General features: G+C 40.2%; 1 protein-coding gene across 2 annotated transcripts in view; it reads right to left on the bottom strand.

Moving 5' to 3' along the window:
- The window catches only part of AFAP1 (actin filament associated protein 1), a 1,391,048-nt gene that overhangs the window by 113,792 nt on the left and 1,251,219 nt on the right, over window positions 1-26,037 (bottom strand). The window contains exons 13-14 of one of the 2 annotated variants that reach the window (XM_044062808.1): window positions 20,505-20,768; window positions 19,542-19,656 (exon numbers count right to left, since the gene is read on the bottom strand). In XM_044062808.1, the coding sequence (XP_043918743.1) occupies window positions 19,542-19,656; window positions 20,505-20,768 (379 nt within the window). The remainder of the gene's footprint in view (window positions 1-19,541; window positions 19,657-20,504; window positions 20,769-26,037) is intronic. The other variant, XM_044062809.1, reaches the window with a different exon arrangement.

Below are 26,037 nucleotides of genomic sequence, written 5' to 3'. Positions count from 1 at the left end.
TTATTCAGCAACACATCATTATTGAAGGAAAAAGTGAATGATGTCACAATGCCACTTTTTCATTCCTATAGAAGTAGCAGTGCAGGCAAGTTCAGTGAAGACATTTGGAGGTGCAAGTGTGTGTATGTGTGTCTTTTGGGACATGAATGAAGCTGCATAAATGTGTGTGTTTGCATGTGTATAGGAGTGTGAGTGTGAGTGTGAGTGTGAGTGTGAGTGTGAGTGTCTTCCTTGATGGTCACGTCAACAGAAGTAGGTAGGAATAAGAGGGTCTGTGTGTGTGCATGTGTGTGTGTGTGTGTGTGTGTGTGTGTGTGTGTGTATTCCAGCATGCGTATGGGTGCATGGATGCGCGTTTCTAAGACTGCGAATGACTATGGGAGGGCTTGATCATTGTTTTGTGTGTGTGTGTGTGTGTGTGTGTGTGTGTGTGTGTGTGTGTGTGTGTGTGTGTGTTAGTAAATGTATGTAAATGCCTGTGCTTTTGTGTCTGCACTGTTTACACAAACAGTGAGGATATTATATATCCAAGAGCATTCTGGGAAGAATATTGAGTAGTATTAGTTGCCAGAGGCATGCTGCACGACAGATAAAGAAAATGCTGCCATTCTCCTAGAGTGGACAACCTGATTGCAATGCTTACAGAGTATGAGGATTAGGGTGTAATTAGCAACCTCACTAATATTATAGGCAGATGCACTTTTTAAAATTGCTTCAGTACACGTTGACCTAATTGAATTGGAGTGAATTTGGCTGGCATGAACTCAAAACTGCCTTTTATTTCATAAGCTATAAGACCACAGAAATAATTGTCAGCTTCTAGGACCTACACCATAACAAATACTGAAAATAATAAATGAACACTGTTATAAAATCTAAAGAAAATAACCTGGCAAATGTCAAATGGAAGGCCATCTGATCTTGCATCTTTGCTGGATTTGAACTGCTTTTTAATGTAATTCATTTAATTTCATTTTAATTTATCTGTGTATTAATCAGGATACTGAATTATATCACAGGTCGTTTTCAGCCATTATACAGGCAAAAGAGCAAGGGTAAATTAACCCATAGTATGCAAGCAAGGGTAAATTAACCCACAGTACCCAAAAAAACAGCATGCTTTTGGGAAAATCCAAGCAGACATAATGTCAATATACAATCTACACATAGACAGTGCCTCCAAATCAGAACTGAACTCCTAAACATGAAGGGGTGAAGCAGTGGTCTTAACCACTTAGCCACAATGTGATATCTTGTTATTCCCTTTACTAACTACATACTTCTCCAAACAGAAGCCTGGTTTGCTTAAGGCTGACAGACTTAAAAAGTCTAACAAGAAACTGATTTCCTTACTCCAGGGGACAGTTCTGACTTACATTAGTCTGAATAAACCTGACATAAAGCTTCTAACACCCGTCCCAAGCCTAGCAATCTCCAGCACCCCTGCAAATGGATGAGAGGCTTGATTGTTAGCACATGCATTAATTCATTCATTTATTCATTTAGTGGCAAAGGCTACATGCTAATTTCATCTGGGTCATGTGTCACATGAGAATCCTTCTAAAATGGTGTACCAAACCTAGATAACGTTTTCCACTCTGCTTGTTAACCATAACTCTCAACCTCGTAACACAAGAAATCTGTACAAAGCTTAAAATAATGGTGGGACAAAGACAAACAAATTCAGATTTTAGACACTGTTCTTATAAGCATAGAAATTTGCTAGAATAACAGGATTTGTGTTAGCATGCATTTCTGAAAGTATGAGGAGTCTGAAACTCAAATACATGTCATTATTTAGTAAATTAATCCTAGGTGATTTGACAGAAAGCCATAAATTTTATGAGGAACATTCCAAAAACATAAGGTAAAAATCTGGACATTCTGCTATAATCTGGACATTTGAGAAGTATTCTGTTAACCACCATGGAAATTACCTGACCTGAGCCCCGTTCATCCTCTTAAGATGACAGCTAATAACAACATGGCCATCACACAGGCAGACATCTGGGTTTTTCTTTCAGCAGGTAGGTGAGGTTGTATTCAGGGCTCTATCTCTCTACTCCAGTGGGACCCAGTCATACCTAAACAAATTAAGGTGAGACTTGTCTGGCAAACAGGCTTTCCAAAGATGAAATACTAAGTGCCAAAAGAATTTTTTTTCAGTTAAGTGAGTTATGTTAACTGTTTGCGTTTAATGATATCAAAACCGGTTTATTATCAAAATATGGAATGGCACTTATGAGAAACTGGGATGGTCGAATGCGTGTTTCATAGTTTCCATAATGTTGATCTGAAAATGTTCAAATCTGCACTAGTAAATGTCTCCTGGGTACTCATGGATACAAAATTGCAGAACTTCCTAACAGCATTTATTTTCCCTGTTGTGCCATGGTTAACCAGTTATATTCATTAACACAGCAAGTCAAAGGAAAAAATCAATCTAGATACAATCAAACTACATAAGTTAAAAATATCAATGCCACAATAGGTTGAATGAAGTCTCAGGTAGAAAGCATTAAAGACAACAGTCTTGAATTCCTTCACTGGTGAAGGCAATATAGGTATAATCCAGTGTGGACCCATCCTTTAACTGTTCCACTACGTCTAACAGAGATTGTCAGTCTCTGAGAAATTATGCATCGATTATTAGTTAAGCTGTATGTTTCTAAAACAATGGGCACCATATTTGACAAGAGTGAATTCAATTTAAAAAGCAACCCATATGTCTAGTCCCTGAGACATTATGTGTGATTGATAGCTAATGAGCTGATAAGGTATATGTTTCTCATACAATTCTCCCCTTACTATGTCAAACAAAAAAGTCAGTTTTTGAAAGGTCATTTGACACAGAGGATTAAGGCTATGATCCTCTACTAAGCTTCATCATGTAGTACAATGTTTAATTCCATTTGTCTCCATTTGCCTGATGTAAGTAAGTCACTTAAACACAGGGTGCTCCTGGGGTATATACTTCTGAAAGGGGCTTGGTCATAATGGATTCTCCTGATGAACAAAAACACAGCTGATAAGGTTCCCCATTTCCAATTATTGAGAACTTATACACTATGCAAACATTATTAACCTACACTCTCATAAGGTATGTGTCTACTTAGCTAGCTAGCTATATATTCCTCAAGCAAGTACTCACAGACAGAGGAAATATTAACCGAAACACTATGTCATTTTGCAGTAGAAGCTCACAACTCAGTTGTACATTCCCCTTCCAGCTAGACCCTAATATTACTACACCCTTCTGTGGATTTTGCTAGGTTATTCCATACCAGTCAAGATACACTTCCAATCAGAATCTGAATTCATGTCCTTATCCCAAACTGAGAAACATCTTGAATGGCACCAGTTCCCAAGGGAGGCAAACATTCACTCAGTCTCAAGTACAAATTGTTAACTGTCACTACCGACTATGTAAAAAGGTAAGCTCAAAGGGAGACAGTTTACCAACCCTGAATCCCTGAGTCTGACTGCATAAAAGAGGAAGATATCTTGCATAAACTCGATCAATGACACATTAAACAAATCTCTCCAATCTCCAAAGTGGCATCTACCCATCTGATTTCAGTTACACCCCTCCCAAACACTAAACTAAGAATTCCCATCTAGGGAAGTAACCTTCTGGAAAATCTAATTGTGATGCTTAGCAAGGAGTAGCAAAGACAATCTACAATTCAATGAAAAGTTTACTGTCCTATATGTTCCTAGAGCTGAATTCCCCAAACACAGCAGTCTCTAAATATGTTGACATACATTTGTGTCCTGCAAGCCTGCAGTAAGCATATTCCCCAGGTGTCAAAGAGGTTGTTGTGCAATGGGTCTTGTAACTGATGTCCACGTCTCACCATGCTGCACAATCATGGTGCTACCCCCACCCCCCTTTTAGACAGCACCTCTAAGCAGTCTACAGTCTCCACCAGTGTTTCTACCATGGAGTTTATACTCAGGCACACACTTCCCATCCCTCTCACCCTGAACAGAGGCAAACAGTCTTATGCCTTCTCATTCCTCTACTTCTCCAGGCTAGCTGCAACAGGCAAAGATGCTGATGATCAAAATCAGGTCACCTGCCATGCAGTAAGGGCTTTATTCCTGTGTGGCAATAAATATGGTCAGTGACAGCTGGGAATTCCAAAAGCATGCATCCCCATAAGAATAACAAACCTATAACTGGAGTAAGATGAAATCATGTACACTAGTAGCAAAACCAGAAATTAATACTTCAAAGTGTGGCCAACTACAGCTGCACTATCAAGTCACCTGGGACTGCACTTATACTTATTATTTCATGTTTGGCCAAATTTCCTAAAATAGAGGGTTTTATGCAGGTACCTCTGTGCAGATCCTATGTAAGGATAGATTTGTCTGTTGTCCTTATATTGTTTTCTTTAACATGGATATAAAGGCTACGCAGTTCATAATTCTACATTCTGTGAAGCACTTCAGAAGAAAGAATACCATATTGTCTGATTGTCTATCAAATATATCAAATATATATCTATATATAGATATATATTCACATTTGTGAAGTAGGAAAGTTCACTTGGCACATGTGTCCCTCTTCAGGGACAACCCAGTAAACTCACTTTCTGAGAGCCATACAGTAGGCAAATGTAGGTGGAAAGATCAAACTCTCTCTCCTTGATTTTATGAAGCAGCTGTTTAACAGCTCAAAACCCTAAAACTCTTTGCACTAACTGCTAGACTGGACAAGTTATCTCTTTCGACTTCCTATTTTGGGTGTTTTAGGAGAAGTGAAATGTCACAACTATACAATAAACTGGACAAAATGTAAGTATACCACAAAATTAATTTGGTCTTGGATGCTTTAAGATTTCTATGAATAAACATTAGATTCTGGATTCTGACTGCTTTTTTATTTTGGAAAAACTGTGTTCTGACTCAATGACAGCTCATCTTGCGTACCAGTATGAGGTCCAGAGTCACGTGGAGGCCAAATAAAATCCAACTACCAAATGCATGATAAAGCAATTATAGGGCACAGTAAAATAATCATTACAGAGGTGACTATACTGTTAAGAGTTTCAAATGATAAACAGAGGAAGTAAAAAAACTTATCTTCTATGTAGAAAAATGCACAATATTACGCTTGAAAGAAATTGAATATAAACATTATATTTCACTGGTGGAGTGTCATTATAGTTGCACAGGTCAGAGTAGCAAATCCCTGTAAAATTCTCAGCAGCAAGGCACCACAATCAAAGTCTATTGATAATTCATTGTGAACTAGAAGGCATGGAGGCAAAGAAAGGGACAAAGGAAATGTCACTTTAACTGCTGTGAGGGATTGAACTTTCCTAAAAACACTGTGTACCCTTCCCTTGAAAGATATGAAGAACTCAGCAAGGTGACCAGAATACAGTGACCTAAAAGTCACCAGCTATTACATAAGTACACATGGCAGATGGACTCTGTCCACAAAGAGTAAGGCTGTAGTATGATTTGCAACTTGTGCTAAGATGATTTGTATGTAAATCATTAACACAATCATGCATATTTCAGTTTTTGCACATTGTGCACCATAATGGAAAGGATACAGAAGTTCATCGCTGTGTTTTGTCTACTCCAGCAGTGCAAAGTAATTACCACCAGTGCTTGGTTAGGTAAAGGTGTTATGAAGTAATATTCAAAGGGTACACCCAATGGCATTACTGTGTGTTCAGGAAATCAGCACTGGAGGTTAACATTAACAGTAGCCAGCAATTCCTGGAAAAAGTGAGAAACAATACAGTTCTGTACACTTACCATAAATGTAGATAACCCAAATGTAATGACTGCAACAGTGAAACACGAAGAACATCTGCATTTCAGTAGGGCTAGAGAAAATGGGGTTAACTGTAAGAGTGGGGAGCACATCCTGATAGCAGTGTGTAACCTGCATTACAGCAGGACAAGAACAATGTGGGGTTAACAGTAAGTGTAGGGAGCATAATCTGGTAGTGATGTGTACCCGACGTTACAGCAAAGCAAGAGCAATGAGGGTAACAGTAACAGAGGGGTGAATATCCAGGTGGTTCTTTGTACCCTACATTACAACAGGACAAGAGCAATGGAAGTTAACAGTAAGCGTGGGGAGTACATCCATATTGCAGTGTGCACCTTGCATGATATTATGGTGATAGACAATGGGGTTAACAGTAAGAATGGAGTGCACAGCAGGGTGGCAATGGGCCCCTACATGACAGTGAGACAATGGGGGTTGGGGTTAACATTGCAGCACAGAGCACATCTTGACAGCAGTGTGTATCCTATGTAACAAATGGCAACAAGTATGGGTATTAAAACTAAGAATGGGATATAGATCACTGTGGCTATGTGAAGCCTACATGACAACAGGACTGCCATGCTGAAAAAATAATAGTACATGTAGGGTACAGAGTGGTGCTGCGCTCCCTCCCCTACATATTCCTTGTCAGTAGTACTTAGCTGTTCATAATGACAGCACACTTCATGGCAGAATGACACTATGTGTACAACAGCAGTGTCTACATCATATGAGCGAGTATGAAAAACCACAAACGCTCACAATCTCGAAAGTACCAGTCCTCGAACTTGCTATTGTGGGGGGCTGCGCCCTCACAGCCCCCGCTAAATATACATTTCAATTCCGAGATCACACTACAGTGAGGAAAGGCAAATATTCCATTCTTCACTGTACCGCGATCTCAGAAAAAGCACTTCGAGGTCCGGTGCTTTCGAGAGTCTGAGCGTTCGCGGATTTTCCTATTCGCTCATACGGTATAAACCCCAACAGCAGACTAAAGCACTAAAACACTGGCAAAGGGGGATTTCCAAGCATTAAGGTATACAGCAATACTGGAATGTCTGCCCTACAACAGTAAAATGCAATAGCTCCAGTAGAAGGATATACAAGTATTAAGGTGAACAGCAGTGTACCACTGTGTGTTCATCAGTATGAAGTATAACATTATTTGGTAGGATTTAAGAGGAATAGGGCACACAGCAATGCTCCCCTATATATCCAACAGTGTAAAGTACAACAGTACTTGGGAAGATTTACAAGGATTAAGGTGCACAGTGGTACATCACATTGTGCCCTACAATATAAAGAATTAAAGCACTTAGGGACATTTAAAAGGATTGGGGTGCACAGCAGTAAATTACTGTGTGCCTTACAATAATAAGTAGAACAGCACTTGGGGTGATTTAAAAGGATTGGTGTGCACAGTAGTACATCACTGTGTGCCACAGAAAGTAAAGTAAAACAATACTTGAAGATTTGAAAGGCTTGGGGTGCATAGCAGTACATTATTGTGTGCCCTACAATAGTAAGTAGAACAGCAGTTTTAGAACAACAGTTTTAAAACAACATTTAAAAGGAATGGGGTGGACAGTAGCACATCACTTTATGCCCTTCAATATAAAGTATAACAGCACTTGGGGAATTTGAAAGGATTGGGGTGCACAGTAGTACATCACTGTGTGCCCTTCAATGCAAAGTATAACAGCACTTGGGGGGATTTAAAAGGATTGGGGTGCACAGTAGTACATCACTGTGTGCTCTACAACGTAAAGTAAAACAGCAATTGGGGAGATTTGAATGGATTTGAGTGCACAGTGGTAGATCACAGTGTGCCCTACAATATAAAGTATAAAAATAACTTATGTACTCACCATAACATTCCATCTGTGTTGTCCATTTTCATTCTTCCTCAACAATTGGGTTCAGATCCTACCCTTTGATCTGACATGGCTGCTTTTTACAGCTCGTGGATACTGGAAAATCTCAAGCTCCTCCCTTACCCATAATGCTCTAGTCCTCTACCATTGCTCAGATCTAGTTTGCTGGCCTTAAAGTTTCATAGAACATAAGAAACCACAATAGAATAAGAAATCAATACCTGGAGCTCAAAGGCAGGAACAATGGTTCTCTTATTATCTTCTTGTTCTTCCACAAATTACAAGCCAAATGGTAGGGGATTGGCAGGAAGGGAGTTGAGGTAGAATTGGTGACAGATTGTAGGGTAGACAACTGTGAGGAAACAGACCTGTGTGCCTCTGAAGTATTGGTCCCAAAGAGGGATTTTGAAAGTTCTTTAATCAAGTTCCTCTGAAGTCTGGTAAAGTGTGCCAAATACTTCAGCAACCTGACTGCATATGTCGCTGAAGCATATACAAAACCCTGGATTCCCTGTTAGGGAGATGGACAGATGAACTCTGTTCAGCAAGTTCTTTTTTCATGGCCACCTCTAAGACCATGGCATCTACTGCTACTCCTTTGCCCCAAAACTCTTCTTCCTTTTAGTGGTGCCAAGATCCTGTCCTGTCTCTTGGGAAATGGCTCAACAGTGTTGGGTTCCTTTCACATCTACCTAGAGATCAAATCAATGAGCTCATCGATGGGTGTAGTCACCCAGGAGGTACATGGGTCAGACCCAAAGGCTTCCACAAATACAGATTCCTCTTGGGAAGGGATATCAGTATACCAACCACCCCTTTACTTAAGGATCTCCAGGATGTCTTCAAAGCAGACAACATCATTAGTTGGTGTTTTTGGGGACTCTTCTCCCTCATCAAAATTGATATCTTCTGTGGCCAACTCTCAAGGAGAGTTTAAGAGCCTCCTCTTGCACTTTCTCTTCCTAGGGATTTCTTCAGGGGAAGTTCCTGAGAAGTACTGGAAGATATAGGTATACCCTGCTGTGTAGCCTGGAGACTTTGGGCTGGCTGTTCCTATGGAGTAGAGTGTTGAAGCTCAAGGCCCAAAGACATATGGGAACAAGAAGGAAGATCATAGGGGGGTGGAATCATCTGTCCTCCAGAAGGAAGAATACTCTCTACACCACTTTGAAGGCAGAGAACTCTCAGGAGAAGGATGTCAATGAGCAAAGAAGACAAGCTTCCAGACTGTTGGCTCCCTATGATCCAAAGACAGCCTACCTAAGGCAGAGGCTCTGAGGGGCAGAGAAGGCTCGGACAACTTTGGAGTTGACTATAACACTTCGGATATGGCAATGAAGTTATGGCTCTGAGAGTCATCCAGCTGCAACACACTTGGAGCCACTGGACTCAGAGAATGTATCACAGCAGAAGACACTACAATCTTTGGTTCTGATACAGATGGTCTCAGAACAATTGGATCCAAGGGCTCTAAAGTCAAGGGTTGGATTGGAAAAGTAGCTAAGATAAGTGGAGTAGCACTGGTAAAGGTCTCTAGACCTGAAGTGGTAGGAGCTAGGAGAGCACCCATATGAATTGTGCCAAGCAAAACATCCTCATCATTCTGTCCACATCTGCTTCTGTCAGGCTCCTGGAAGAATAGTAAGAAGAGAGCACTGAAGGGGCCCTAAAATGGTGGCATCTCTCCAACAAAGGTGGTGATGGCAGCCTGGAAGGGACAGAGTCCAGAGGGGACACATTTTGGGTGCGAGGGAGTGATTTCAGATCTGAAGGTATCAGATGCAATGAAACAGAGTGAGCATCTGATGCAGACAGATCCAAAGATTTATGGGTTGGCAGTGTAGTAGGATCAGAAGACAAAGCTGGGCTCCTTTTTGTCAGATTTGGAGGGCTAAGCTTCAGATAATGATTCTGAGAAGATTGAAGGGAAAAACACTTTCAAGATAAGCTTGGTTTTCCGATCAACTAATGCCCTCAGAGGAAACGTCTTGCAAATGTCACACTACACCTTTAAGTCTGCCGGGCCTAAGCAATAAACACAGACATCATGAGCATCAGACAGAGGGATTGTATCCCCACATTCCTTAAATATTTTTAAAGCCAGAAGGTTTTTCAGCCATCTTAAAAACAAAACAGAATAATGCTAAGAAGTTTTTTTCTTGTAAAAGAAAGAAAGAAAGACAGAAAGAAAAGAAAAGAAAAAGAAATTTACCAACAACAGTTTGTTTGTGTCTTTCGGCTTTTCCCAGTTAGGGGTCGCCACAGCGGAACTCCGGTCCGCTAATGATTGGCAGTTGATTTTTACGTACCAGCTTGCCAGGCCTGACGCACAACCTTCAACGAAGGTACACCCATTCACGCATGTCTCCACACAGAAGATGCTCTAGCTGAGAATCAAACTGGACAGCATCTTACTGTGAGGCAACAACGCTACCAACAATAGTAAGGGTAGAAATTATCACAATAGTAAAAAAAAAATACCAACAATGGTAATAAAGTTAAATTACACTCAGTCAAGTTTAGGATAAGGGAGGACTTAAAGTACACATACACAAACACCAAGCTAGTGAAAAAAATAACTAATTTGTTCTCTTATTTAAGCAGAAAACCATTAAAGCTTGAGAGCTCACAGAGAACACGTCTGTACATGAAGGCAGCAAATGAGTTATGGTAGGGGCCTACAGCACAGTGGGTACAGGAGGAGTTTGAGAGTTTCCAGTATCCACGAGCTATAAAAAGTGCACACATCAGACACAAGGATTGGATCAGAACACAATTGTTGAAGAATGAATGAAAATTAATAACATATTATAACTTGGGAAGATTTAAAAGTATTGGGGTGCACAGCAGTACACACTGTGCCCTACAATATAAAGTATAACAGCACTTGGGGAGATTTAAAAGGATTGGGGTGCACAATGGTACATCACTGTGTGTCCTACAATATAACATCACTTTGGGAGCTTTAAAATGAGTTGGGTGCACTGCAGTACATCACCATGTGCCCTACAATATAACGTATAGCAGCATTTTGGTGAGATTTAAAAAGATCTTTTCAAAAGCATGTGTCTGGAGCATTTCTCCCCGAGCCTCTGCAGAAAATTGGCTTTCTTCCAAATCAGACGTTCCCAGTAAACAAATGTTAAATAAATAAATTAATTAATTAATGTACAAAGTAGTACATCACTGTGTGCCCTGCAATATAAAGTATGGCAGCACTTGGGGAGATTTAAAAGGATTAGGTTGCACAGCAGTACAATACTTTCTCTCCTGCTATGAAGGATAACGGCTATATACACACAACAAATGCCTTTTTCTACAGTTAATCTGCCTCAGGCAGCCCTTCGGTCGGCCGGATTCCAAAGTCTGGGTCTGGCCTCGGCTGATGTCGCACTTCACCCGACGTCATAGCTGCTGTGAATTGGGTATAAAGGCATCAGCCAACGCCATTTTCCTCAGTGTTTCTTGCCCCAGATGCCAGGTGCCGTCTAGGAAGGCTAAATTTGGATAAATGCAAATGATTCCAAACAGTAGAGAGCAAACAAAAATAAGCATGTATATACATATATACAAACAAATACACCATAATAGATTCCCCCAGCTAGCTACAAGATGGGCAAATACCCTAGGAGTACCACAGAGGGGAAGGAGGGTGGGTAATCCTGACTGCAGATGCATACCTCTCGGACATCTACATTTATGGTAGGTACAAAACTGTACTATGTCCTTCAAGGATGCATCTGCAGTCCTAACATATGGGTAGAATACCATAGCCAAACTGGGCGAGGAGGCACTAAGATGATTATGGTGTAGTTAAGATCCCTTGCAAAACAGCAGTTGCAAAACCTGCTCGGGATCTGGAGTATAAAGGTAGATTATAATGCTTGGCAAATGTATGCACGGAGCTTCAAGTAGCAGCTTCTAAAATGTCTTTGGTAGCCACTCCTCGTAGGAAAGCTGTAGTAGTGGCTGTAGCCCTTGTGGAGTGAGGTCTGATGTTTTCTGGAGTTGTCTTTCCATGAAAAGAGTAACAAAATCTAATGCAATTTCCTATCCATTTTGAGATTGTCTGTTTTGAAATTGCTTTTCCTTCCATTCCTGTTGCATATGCTACCAGAAGCTGGTCAGTTTTTCTATTGGTCTTGGTTCTGTCCAGATAGTAGCGCAATTGCCTGTGCACATCCAAGGTATGTAGTAGTCTTTCCCCCCTGTTCTGTGGGTTGGGGAAGAATGTTGGTAGGTGGATTGCTTGGTTCAATGATACCCTGGAGACCACCTTTGGCATAAAAGTAGGGTTAGTTCTCAAGGACACTCTATCCTGATGGAAGATAAGGAAGGGCTGTACTGCCATTGATGCCTGTAATTCAGAAACCCTTCTTGCTGAAGTGATTGCAAGCAGGAAAGCAGTTTTCCAAGATAAGAACTGTAATTCTGCTGTTGCTGCTGGTTCGAAAGGGGGAAGTGTTAACTTTTCCAGCACAAAGTTAAGGCCCCATGTAGGCAAAGGTGGCTTCCTTGGAGGCTTTACATTTTTAATTCCTCTCAGAAACTGCCTGAGTAGAGGATGAGAGAAGACTGGAGGATCCATGTTGTATTCTGCTGAAATTGCTGATGCATGAATCTTAATGGAGGAGTAAGACAGGCCATTGTGGAAAAGTTCTGCTAAGTATTCCAGGATGTTAGCTATGTTTGCTAATGATACATTTTCTCCTTTTGCTGCACTCCAAATGAGGTATCTTTTCCATTTGGCTGAATAAGTCTTCCTTGTGGAGGGTCTGCGAGCCTCCAGGATAATGTCTTTAACCCTCTGAGATAAATCTGGGTTATTTTGTTTTATGTAATATTCCAAGCAGCTAGCTGTAGTTTTTTTCAAGTTTGGATGTAGGATCTTGTAGTTGTTCTGTGTTAGCAGTAAAGGAACTAGAGGTAGAGGCCATGCATGTGTCCAAGACATACTCCTCAGTAGCGGGTACCAATGCTGCCTCGGCCAGTCTGGAGCTATCAGGATGATGCTTGGGTGATCTTCTTTGATCTTCAGTAGCACTTTGTGCATCAAAGGAAGAGGTGGGAATGCATATGCTGTCAGGTTTTCCCAACTGAAGGATAGGGAGTCCACCTTCCAAGCAAGTGGGTGGTATGTCCTTGTGCAGAATTTCCTCAATTGGTGGTTGTGTGGGGATGCGAACAGGTCTATTTCTGGTAGTCCCCATTTCTTTGTAATGGATTTGAAGATGTCTGAATGCAGCATCCATTCGTGGGCATCCGTGGTAGTTCTGCTTAAGGTGTCTGCTAGTATATTTTCTTTTCCTGGCACAAATATGGCCTGGAGCTGAATGTTGAGGTTCAGGGCCACATTCCACAGGTCCATTGCCATCCGGCATAGAGGATATGAGTGTGTGCCTCCCTGTTTGTTGATATACCACATGACTGTGGTGTTGTCCGTCCTTATCAGCAAATGACCCTGTTGAAGAAAAGGTCTGAATGTCTGAAGTGCCTGTTTCACTGCCAGCATCTCTTTTTGATTTATGTGTAGGTTCAGCTGGTCTTGTGTCCATAGGCCTTGTATACACTTGTCCACCATGTGTGCCCCCCAGCCTAGGTCTGAGGCGTCTGTGGTGATAGTCTGGCTTGGGCGAGGTTTGTGGAAAGGCAGTCCTCTGTTCAACTGACAGGCCTGAGCCCACCACAGGAATTCTTGTTTCAGGCATGGAATTATTGGAATCTGGGCTTCTAGACTGTGCTTGTGTTGAGACCATATATTCCTTAGGTACCATTGCAACTTCCTCATATGCAGCCTGGCATGTGGAATCAATATTATGCAGGATGCCATGTAACCCAGGGCTTGCAGGACTTTCCTTGCTGTAAGCTGGTTCTGTGTTGTTAATGCCATGAAATAGAGTGGTAGTTGCTTTTGCTTTTCTGCTGTGAGAAATGCCATCTGATTTGAAGTGTCCAGTTCTGCACCCAAGAATGTTATCCTTTGGGATGGTACCAGCCTTGACTTTTTCATGTTGACTGTGTATCCCAGGGCTTGCAGTAGTTGTATAACCTTTTCCAAATCTTTTGTTAATTTGGTCTTGTTGTCCGCTTGTATTAGGCAGTCGTCCAGGTATGGATAAATCTGAATGGCGTGAAGCCTGCAATGAACAATTACTGATGCCAGGCATTTCGTGAATACTCTGGGCGCAGTAGATAAGCCAAAGGGCAATGCTGAGAATTGATAATGCTCTGATCCTGCAAGAAATCTGAGGTATCTTCTGCAATCTGGTCGTATAGGGGCGTGCAGGTATGCCTCCTTGAGATCTAGAGTCACCAGCCAAGACTCCTTGCCCAGCATGGGAAGAAGTTGCTGTAGGGTCAGCATTTTGAATTTTGGAACAATGAGATATGTGTTCAGAGCGGACAGGTCGAGAATAGGCCTCCATTGGTTTTCTTTCCTTGGTACCAGGAAAAGTCTGGAGTAAAATCCTTGTCCTTGTTCCATAGGCGGTACCTTTTCTATAGCTCTCATCCTTAGTAAGTGGTTGATTTGTCCTAGAGTGTTTGTTTTTTGGTTTGGTGGTAGTTTTGGCATTCCTCTCTTTTTTGGTAGAGTGTGGAAGTGAAACCTGTAGCCTTTGTCTATTGTCTGTAAAATCCATTTGTCTCCTGTAATGTAATGCCAGTTTACGGAAAATAAGGCTAGCTTTCCGCCTAAGGGTGCTTCCAGTTGTTTCCTGGTAGGCGGTATCAGAGTCAAGTCATTGTGTCTGTCCTGTGGAAGTGGTAGTAGCTGGATCTGTGGCAGTACTTCTCTGGTTGTTAGGCTGCCACTGATGTCCCCTGTAGGCACCTCTGGATTGACCTCTGCCTCTTGGGCGCCTATTTCTGCCTCTCTGTGCTCTGGAGGTGTCTGGAAAGGACCAATTCTTCGAAGGCCAATTTCTACTACACCTCGGAGGCTGGACCTGTACTGTTTGGACAGATTTTGCTTTTTCTTCCACCTTCTTTAGCACTTGCTGTGCAGGGGAGCCAAACAAACTTTGTTTCTCCATGGGAGCATCTAGGAGCTTTGACTTTACATGGTCTGGTAAGGATTGCTCTTTTAACCATGCATGCCTTCTGATCACTGTTCCAGTCATAGCTGATCTAAAGGAAGCCTCCAGTGCATCATAGCTGCATTTTAAGGAATGATTACTGACCTGCTGAGTGTTATGTACCAAATCCTGAAGGGACTTACGGTCTATAGGTTCAGGAGAGGACAGTTTTTTATTTAGCTGGTCTAACAAAAATTCCTGATACTGAATCATGTGGAATTGACAGTTTAAGGCCCTAGCCGAAAGAGTAGCAGAAGTATAAACTTTTTTACCCCATCTCTCTAATGCTCTAGATTCTCTTTCAGAGGGGAGGGGGTTTTTGGCAGAGGCAGCTGCTACAGGTTTGGGGCCCTGTGAAATGGTTTCAGGATCTGCAATAGGAGCCTTATACAAGTGAAAGTGTGTGTCCGGGACCCTGTAGTATCTGTCGGGCTTGGCAGGGGCCGGGGGAAGAGAGTCAGAGGCAGTACAGGCATCATTATATGCATCATCAACAACTGTTAGTACTGGAGGAATGGCTAAAGGCCTATGCTGTGGTAAATGTAAAAAGGTCCTTAACCTTTTCCTTGAATCTGAAAAATCCTGGCCCTGCCATTGAAAATGCTCTCTCATAGCATGTAAGGTTTCCCCAAAAGAAAATTCCTCAGGAGGAGAGGCAGAAGGAATGGAGTCTTCTGCATCAGAATCCTCATAAGGAGAATAAGAGCCTTCTGGAGGATCTGAGTTTTCTGAATCATCCGAGGAATAGTCTGTAGAAACAGGATCCGGGGGCTCTGCTCTAGGCCTCTTCTCTGGAGGGGGTTGAGAGGCCCTGTCTGGGTGAGGTTGGGATCCCCTGATCAAAGAAATGAGATCCTCAGCCAGGCTGAGCATTTGGGAACTAGAGGTAGGCCTGTGTGAGGGGGTTTTAGCAGGCAAGGCCTTAGAAGATTTAGCTGCTTTAGCCCTAGAAAAAGCCTTGATAGACATAGATGCAGGGGCCTAGCAGCTCCACGTGCAGGAGTAGATATGTCTAAAGGAATAGTATCTGATAAATCCTGGGTGCCTGCTACAGCAGGGGAAATTTCAGTAGCAGATTCAGCCATGCTGTGTGAGGCCTCGGCTGTCAGAGGCATGCTTTCGGCCGAAGGAAGAACCGAGGACTCGGTTTCAGCCGAAACCGAGACACTCGCGGTTGGCTTAAACGTGGTTTCGGCCGAAACCGCGGACCGCGAGTGTCGGTCCTTTTCCTTACGCTTTTTAGCTAATTGTGAAGTCGGAGTCTCCGACGGCATTTTGTAAGCAAAAGCAGAACCAAAAAACTCCTCTGCAAACTCCGACCGACGTCTAAGTGTCCGTTGGTTGAAGGAAGCACAGGCTAGACAAGCTGATACGTCGTGGTCTGGGCCTAAGCAAGGAAGGCAGTAAGAGTGGAAATCCTTATGAGGTATTTGTTTCCCACAAGTTAAACAATTATTTACTTTTCTGACATCGGCTGAGGCAAGAAAGAGTCCCCAACGGGGTACTTAGCTTTTTAGAAGTCTTCGGTAGTAGAAATCTCTGGATCTGACCGACCGGCACTTGCGAACAGCTTCTGCTTCGGGCACCGTGCGGCAAGAAAGACGGAGGAAAATGGCGTCGGCTGATGCCTTTATACCCAATTCACAGCAGCTATGACGTCGGGTGAAGTGCGACATCAGCCGAGGCCAGACCCAGACTTTGGAATCCGGCCGACCGAAGGGCTGCCTGAGGCAGGACAACCCATATGTTAGGACTGCAGATGCATCCTTGAAGGACATCCTGAGGCACTCTGGACAAAATAACAAAGTATTTTTAGTATGCACAGCACTGCAGTATAAACGCAATGCATCCTACACACCATCAGGCTACAACATATTCAGAAGTCCATAACACAGTCTTTAGCATATAAGGCACTTGGGAGACACTACTACAGTCTTTTGGGGTAGGTACCACAGCAGTAGAAATTTGATGCATCATATATAACAGTGCATGGGGCACTCAGCCGACAAAAAAACAACTTTTTAGGCTGCAAATCACTGCAGCATTGTGCTCCCTAATATACAGTGGTACTCAATGGGATGTGCTCCACAGTTCACAAGTGACGTAAGGGCTGTCACCTTTTCAGATGCCCAAAGTGGAACAGTTCTTACTGATACCTGTCAGTTTGCAGGACAAATCATACCTTCATGTGATGCAAACTAGTCATTTTCACTTCATTACCAAAACAAGACACTGTGTTATACAAGTTTACTCATCTATATTGTTTTTAATCATTTTATGGTGTCCTTAATGAATTCATAATTTAATTTTGCAACACAGAGGACATTTATAAAATATTTTCTTCCTAAAATATCAGGACCTTGGTAATTTTGCATATTATTTCACAGAACAATGCTGCTTAAATTAGGACTGCCCTGCATACAGAAGTCAAGCTGGTGATGTTAACATACTGTCATAATGCAGTGTACAAGGAAGCAGAGGCATTGTGGACCTGTGCAGTTATGTTAAAACACAGGAATGGGCAGAACAATTCACTGTGTGCATGTGTGTGTGTGTGTGTGTGTGTGTGTGTGTGTGTGTGTGTGTGTGTGTGTGTGTGTATGTGTGTGTGTGTGTGTGTGTGTGTGTGTGTGTGTGTGTGTGTGTGTGTGTGTGTGTGTGCATGAGTGCATGTGTGTGTGTGTGTGTGTGTCGCAAGTGCATGCAAGCATGTAGGTGTGGATGTTCATGTGTGTCTCTGTCTGTCTGTATGTCTACAGATATATGTTCGGTAACTAACATACACAACACTACCATCAGTTCTATGCAGAGATCACTAGCTGTGTTTTCATGTCTACCACAGAGAGGCAGTATAGTTTCACTGTAAAGATTTGCTACACATTATAGCAGTCTGAGCTACAGTAATGCTATTATTCAAGCAGTATAATCCATTTGTTCTGCAGCAGCAAATGTGAAGTATACTTACTCAGCATAAATGCTATTAGAATACTAGTGATCTCGTGACAAAGATGGAGGCTTGTTATTCATCTGTGTACAAGATTTGGCATTACTTCATTTAATCAATAGGACAGATAAACAGAGAGATTTTTTATGTAAATGAAGCTGTTGCTTCCTCCACTCTCTGTACCTAGAATGTTTTAAAGTTAAAGAGTGGGTAAGGGATTAAGAAGCACTAGACCCCTTGCTAACAGTAATGAAAAGCATAGTTTCTGGGCAGGTAATACAAACACCTTAGCATGTTCACTCAAACTTTTTTGTGTTACATAACAACTGGTCAACCTGCTGGTGACAGCTATCAAATAGTCAGCTGCTGGACCCAGATTATATTAATGTCATAACTTTTTTAAAAGTTATGAAAAATCAGAGTGTGATTCTAATGTTCTTTACTAACAACCCACACTATCCACAAGACGTACAGCTAGTATGTACCATCATACGTCTTACAGAGCAGACCTGTGTAAATGTCTCTGAAAAGAGACTCATCCTTTCCTAAATGTCTCTGAAAAGAGACTCATCCTTTCCTAAATGTCTCTGAAAAGAGACTCATCCTTTCCTAAATGTCTCTGAAAAGAGACTCATCCTTCCTAAATGTCTCTGAAAAGAGACTCCTCCTTTCCTAAATGTCTCTGAAAAGAGACTCATCCTTTCCTTCAATTTTTAAGTGCACCCGACCTGTGGAGAACAGACTGTCTCAGAAGCCCAGCAAATGCTGAGCTGGACCAAGGTAAAATGCGGCCTTAGGCAGGTTATTGGATGGTGCCCTCCATACACAGTCCCTCCCCCACAGCCATTCCAGTATCCAATTACTTGGCTATTTATCCCCAGTTACTATAAACACTATTCAAAACTCTCAAGTGTGCATATTTTTTCTCCTTTACCTCTACAATTATTACAGATATTTGAATTTAATTTAAACTTTTATTTCAAATTGTATAGCACAAACACTGACAGACATTTGCTAAACAAAGCAATATAGTCTCACAATGAAAACAGACTTAGCATTAAAACTTCTTTTGAAACTCAAAATGATTGAAATGGCATTGAAACCAACATTCAAAAATGCATCTGGCCAGTGGAGGATTAAGTTTACCTTTGGGCTGTTTTCAAACCATAGGCTCTTTGCACACATTTGTAGCACCATGTAAACATGCCAGAGTTCTTTGATTCACCTTCCTGGTTGTATTAAATTATTTCCCTTGTATAATACAGCACCACAAGTTTTGAACATTTTTCCAGTAAGCAATGAAACAAAACATATAAACCAATAATGACAAAACTGTCCAATTCAGAGCATTTCAACCATAAAAGGCCACTCAAACTTCTGTCATTACAATCAACCAGTATCAGTCATTGGCTGCCAATGGCATTATTCTTTTTGAAGAAAAAAGGTACACTGTGAAACACTGCTCACTGCTTATGGAAATATAAAGACTTACATTAATAAGATATAGATGAATAACTGACTTGGGGCATTTCTGAAAGACAGGAACTGTTTGTCATTAGGACTAAGATTTTAAGAAGAAAATGGCACAGCTCAAGAACCTGGATGTGAAGAGATGTTGTCTATGGCTGCAGTCTTTAGCAAGCTGCAACAGAATTAGGCAGCAAGATCCTCAAATCCCGTAACCACAGTTCTGGTGTTGTCTAACTCATGTCCAGTTTAAAAATAACAAAAAGTGAGAAATCACTTTTGCTTTTTGTAGTGACACCTGACAACATTTCTAAACCTAATTTAAAGATTCTAGCTTTCCAACTACAGTCAACACCTTCAGCAATGTGAGGAGAACTTACTGGATTCAGTGGCTTTGATGTTTCCTGTGGGAATCTTCTTTTGCTGGCTGGCATTACTTTTCTGTTTGGTTATTAGTCCATTACTTACTGTAGTCTGTTTTGTTCCTTTTTTAACCTAGTTTAAGAGACATATTTTGTTTACTCAACAATCTATTTCAAAATATATATACACATATATCTTTTGGCACATTTTAATACCCTTCATTCTGCCACTGACAATGTTTGAATTCTAACACAATATAACCCTTTTAAACAACTTTTGAATTCTAACACAGTGTAACTGTTGTAAAACATATCAAGATGATAGCTTTGCAACAATATTAGTAAACAGGTTAAGGTTTTGAATGCAGTCAGATTTTAATAATGCTAAGGAGTAATTAACTTGTAAAAACAATGGCTATTTGGAGAGTTTGGGAGTTAAAACTGGTAATTAAAGGAACAGTCTTGTAATGTACTGTAGAGGTGATGACCTTGTGTGAATATTTCAAATACCAGTATGTATTACCATAACACTGTAATGGCACTACTTACCCAGTACCAGTGTTGGCATGGCCACGCTTATTGGTTACTCCTCTAATTATAATTATTTAATCTGGTACACACTTTTGCACTTTATAAATATAATATAATTCATCTTTTGTTTCTGTCATTCTACAAGAAACAATGTATCTCCTGGCCTAACATGCTCATCCAGTTAACCAAAACAGAATAAACATGAATATAAACCCTTCTGTTTTTCATAAATTATCAAAGTGTACATAATTACATTATTCTGAAATTCTCAGAAAACATTCAAAACTTTACAGTTCTACAGCTCTATAACTATTATTTTTTCCTGTAGTCTACTAAAGTCAGTAGTAGAAGAAAAAAGGAAGATGATATGTTCTTGAGCAGGGATTCCACAGAGATGAGTTAAATTCAACACCATAAACTAATATACAAGCAACAGTTAATGTGTTATACCTGTGACGGCAGCACAACGGATCCCTTCCCTACAGGAGGGGAGTTAGTGACAGACTTAGTAGAGGACAGGCGAGATGAAACAGGAGATTTGTAATGGTTAGAAGACAGTTTGTCAGTAGAAAGTCTATTAGCCTTGCCATGAGTAGGTAAGTTGGTTAAGGTGGGACTTGAAGGCATTAAGTTATCGTACAGGCCTGCATTGTCATAATGCGCTTCCTCTTGACAGCGTCTGCTACCAGAAGCAGGAAAGACATCATCTGGTTCCTGTTTTGACAGATATATAATTTACTTCCTTCATTAGTGATCGGCTCATGCAGTTGTTAAGCTAAGAAAAATCAATGTGCAAAACAAGGCATTATGTGTAAACCGTATAACCTACAAGCACATAGTAAATTCATCAGATTGATTATTGCAACACAAACAGTAAATCAAACCATCTTTTAATCATATGCATGTATAATGACATAAGTGTGAGAAAATCAAAAAGAAAGAAAGAAATACTTTAACTTGGGAGAATAAAAAAGACCTATAAAATGTATTTACAAACTCTGCAAGGTAGTTACTTGCTGGATATAAACAGTTGTCCAAAGGCTTATTTCTCAGAATTTCTGTTTCCATTTGTACTATAGAGAAAACCAATTAATCACTTTTTTTTCAGAGAAGTATAACCCTAAAATAAGTATTGCATCCAAACTAGATGCAACAAATCCAAGTGGGCATCAATGTAGACTTTCAAGACCAGTCAAGTAGGGGTTCTAGAGAAGTAAGGGCAGTCACATGTAGTTTTCAGTAGTGCTATTCCTGATTCATAGGTCATGGATTGGAATTTCAGAAATGTGATCAACAAATGTGAACTTGGAAAACAAGTGCTAAAAAGACTTCCAATCCTTCCACTTTGCGATAAACCAACTGTTAAATTTATGATGCATAATCATTTTTGACCTTAAGAAATCATTCACAAAAATTAAACATTTCGCTAAGAAAGTTTTTTTTTCCCATGAAATGTGCATTGTGTTCACCTGTGCATGATTTGCATACTCAGTCATCAGTAATTATTTTTCCACACTCGCATGTTTTTGCCAAGCAAGCCCTTTTATTCTAAGGATTCTGGAAAGACTAACAAATAAGTTTTGAAGTTGGATACCTTCTTTTTAATATGAGGGATGTCAGAAATAGTCCTACACATGGAAATGGCAAAGCCCACTGTAGAAAAAATGCCAGTTTTCCCCATAGCAGTCTTTCACAGAAACACAATCCAGCGATGTATGCTTCATAAAGCAGGATTGACTGGTTCTATTTCACCAAATCCTGTTAAATCTTAAAAAAATGCACAGTGGCCTCTTTAACCAGGCTATAAATACACTTTACCTGACTGCTGCTGCAAGCTATGCTTTCATAGCCTATACATAGACTTTTGCAAGCTAAAGTAAGAAATTACTAGCTTTTCAAAATTCTTTACCTATTTTAATGGTATCGTTTTTAAAATAATTTCTGAAAGTTACTCTCATTTTAACTTAAGTTTGTAGCCATCTTTAGTAATTGTGTTTTCTATGCTGGTCTGTAGTTACACAGCTGCACAGCTTAAACTGTGGACAAAAAGGTTGCTATCTTCTATTATCTGTAAGCAATTAGGGATGATTAATTCATTATCAGTAGAAAGGTAAGAATATGGTTTCATCTTTTTACTATCAAGTGTTAAACAATTGCCAACATGTTATAGTCTCAGATGGTTTCCAATGAACTCATCAATGCGTTTCTGATCATGCCTGTATTACTAAAACCATTCATCACATCCTACTTCATCTGTCATTCTTGCAGTTTTAATTTTAACTCTGATATCACTAAGGCTTGAGGATAGTTTTAATTTTAACTCTGATATCACTAAGGCTTGAGGATAATGAAGTATTCCCTTAACTCCCATAGGTAAGTGATGTCAAAGTTCATATACATAAAGACTGCGGTGGCTTGTTTCTCTTATTTTTGTTAAAAATGATATAGGTTATAAATTGTGTTTTTGTCATTATTTTGCTGCAAGACATGAATCCACAGAAACTACTGGTGGGGGATCGTTTAGATCAGCTTTGTTAACAACAGCTTTATTGATTAGGACATCTCATTGAAATTGCTTCCTACAAAGTACTACATCTCTTGTTTTTTTGGAGGGTGAGGGGATATGCCCCTGCACACCCACATGGGGATATTGCCCCCACATGCCCTTCCTTATTATGCTATCTCCAGGACCACGCTTTGCAGAAAGGGGAATGTCTCTGATAAGTTATCTTACTCAGTGAAAATATTCTCAAGCAGATAGACTTTTTTTCACTGTGGATCTAAGCTTTTACTCTAAAAATTAGAGTTAACTATGAACATCCATGACCTCTCAGCACAGATAATCCTACCCAAGCTACTTATATCACTACTGACAGCATTACAAGCATGATATGCTGAGCTAAACCCAAGTCCACCACTAAGTCCACCTTCTAACTATGCACAACATGCCCTATCTAAACACTATGCATCAAAACTACAAGTGATTTTGCAATACACTTGGACTGCATGAAGATGATGTTGTCTTATTCATAACAATTTAGACATAAATATTTTTGCACCTCCCCTTCAATTAAGCACTAAAAATGTATATTATTTTTTTGGATAGCCTTCATCTAAATTATTTACAATATCCAACCATTCAATGACTATATCAACTTCTTCCACAAAATCCTAGTAAAGAAAGTACAGTTTTCTAAGAACTTAGCACAGCATTAGATGCTAAGGATAGCCATACATCTGGCCAGTATACCAAAGCGTGGGTGCCCTCCCCTAAAGATGTATGCCACATATGATCTCAGCCCAGTGGACGCAGAGGTACATAAAGGACATAAGGATGAAAGTACCTCAGGACTGCTACAGTATTGTTACCATATGGGAGATTCATAAAGCTGTCTAAGAAAATAGGGAGGAGGAATCATGAACAGAGTAATGGTCCAAAAGACCTAGCAAAACTAAACAAGCAAACCCTTTTCTCTTCTTAGAAAAAAAAACATCAGTCTTGTAATTATTTGAGAAAGTGTGAAGAGAGGACCAAAAAGCTGATCCAAGAACAAATTTGGAACAGATACCTCTCAACCTCTTAGTACAAAACATCTGGACAAAGCCTGACAAAATGGAGGGACAAAGGCCCAAAAATAGGGGCAGATTTTAGATACTGATCTTATAAATTAAGAAAAATTCCTAGAGTAACAGATTTGTGTTAACTCACAATTTCTGAAGGCTTTGAAATCTGAAACTCCAGTGTATGTCATTATTTAGTGACTTCAGTCCTTAGATCATCCAAGTGATTTGCCAGAAAAACACAAATTTTATGAGCAACAGGCAAAAATCTGGACATTCTGTGAAAATCTATCCAGCTGAGGTATGGTGGAACTTTGAAGAAAACCCCCGAAGAAGCAGCAGCTATAGCAGAATGGGCCTCAACTGGCTCCAGAAGCTGAATACTGTGGACAAAGTAACAAAAAGAGATAGCATTAGGAATCCAAGCAAAAACAGTTTGTTTGGAAACATGAGAGCCCGTATTTTTTCTTCCTGTAATGAGACAAAACACTAATTCGACTTCATGACAAACTTGGTTTTCTGTCTAACTAAAACCTGAGCTGCCTATAGACATGCAAAGAACATAGATAAGATGTCCATTCCCCCTGAATTGTATTTGGAAGGAAAAAAAGTAGGCAAGTTAATTGTCTGATTCAAGGAGAGCTCATTAATCTCTTTTGGTATAACATGATTCGTATATACAATAATTCTATCCTTACAAAAGATGAGAAAAGGTGGAGCAGCCATTAAGGCTTGCAACTCGGAAACTCAGTTAGCAGAAGTCAAAGCCACTAACAGCACAGTTTTACAAGTACAAAACTTCAAAGAAGCAGAGGCAAAAGGTGCAAAAGGGGATATAGTAAGCTTTTCCAAAACATAGTTCAAATCCCAAGAAGGAAGTATAGCCTTTCTTGGTATTCCAGTATAAAAAACACCTTTCAAAAACGTTTTGTTTTACCTCAAGTCTAGAAGGCACTGATGAATCCAAAGGAATACGAGCAGAAAAGCTTGACAGATGAGCTTTAACAGAAGTAATTAAAAGCCCAGCATTGTGCAATTCACACCAATAAACCAGAATGTTAGAAATATCCATCTGATAAAGGTCCTGATTCCCTCTATGGCACTAAAGAGAAGACCTCTTCCATTTGGTGACAGAATATTTTCTAGCATTTGGTTTTCTAGCTTCCAGTAAAACCTTAAGCACATCTTTAGAGAATTGGTGCCCCTAAAAGGAATTAAAATTCTCTCACCAAAGAGTCACATTCGAAGGCTTGGAAATATCAGGGAGCTGTTGTTCTGTGAAAGTAAGTACATCCTGTGAGGTAATACTGATGCTTTTTGGGCCTAAAAGGAGTCACTAACAAGATTTTTCTTTTGTCCTTCTTCTTGATCTTGCGAGGGATTTTTGAAATCAAAGGAAAAAGAGGGATAGCATAAAAGAGCCTTTTCCTAGGAAAGGCCATGGTGTCTGTTATGTCTATTCTCCATGCCTGAGGGTATGCTAGTTTTTTTAACACCGTTACTGAATTATCACTTGTGACATAGGCAAATGTACAGTTACATAAAAGTAATCAAACTATATTAACAAGTTCCCATTTACAAACATTACAGAATATATAACAATACATGTGATATATAATCTAAACATATGACATAAATTATTCAATTCCTGCCTTGTCTTAAAATGCATCCTTCCTTCAAAAGATTTTTCTGCATGTATTGTTCCCACAATTTCCATTTTTTTTCTATATAATTTACTCCTACTCCTAACCTTTGCTAATGCTCCTACTTCCTATTCTTTATGCTGTGTTACAATATTCACTTATTCAAGCAGAGTTATTTTCGACTTTAATTTCCATTTTCCAATGATTGCTTTTTTTTGGCAGCCATCAGAATTAAACTTAACAAGGTGTTACTATGTCTAGGCTATTCAGATCCTGTATTCCAGCTAAAAAAAAAAAATAATTTCCTTAGTTATACTCATCTTCTCACACAGCGTTCTTCCCAGAGTACTTTGTAGGGAATTTTTAAACTCTGCCAACTCATTCCACTCCCAAAACATATGTTCCCAGTTACCTCCTTCTTTCCCATCACACCTCCAACATTTGCACTCTACCTATGGACAAATTCTTTATAGAGTCTCCTTGGGGTATAAAAGTACTTATGCAAACTCTTCCAGAAAATCTTAAATCTTCTAGACTTTGTTGCTTATTTGGGAGCCATGCATATGCCCTTCCATTGTTTCTTTGTGAATTGCATAGCTAATCTCTATTCCCAATCTTTTCAAGGGCATGATGGTCTTGAACAAAATATCCTTAGCTGTATGTTGTGTAGGGAAGCAAAAAGATCTAATTATGGAGTACCCCACTGATGGGCAAGGTCCAGAAGGACATCTCTCTTTAACATTAGTTTGTGAGGATCTCACCTGGATCTGCTCAAAAGG

Source organism: Protopterus annectens, chromosome 2.part1 (genome assembly GCF_019279795.1).
Source record: "Protopterus annectens isolate FY-2018-M chromosome 2.part1, PAN1.0, whole genome shotgun sequence".
NCBI classification, from domain to species: Eukaryota; Metazoa; Chordata; order Ceratodontiformes; family Protopteridae; genus Protopterus; species Protopterus annectens.
This window is presented reverse-complemented; position numbering and strand designations above follow the sequence as displayed.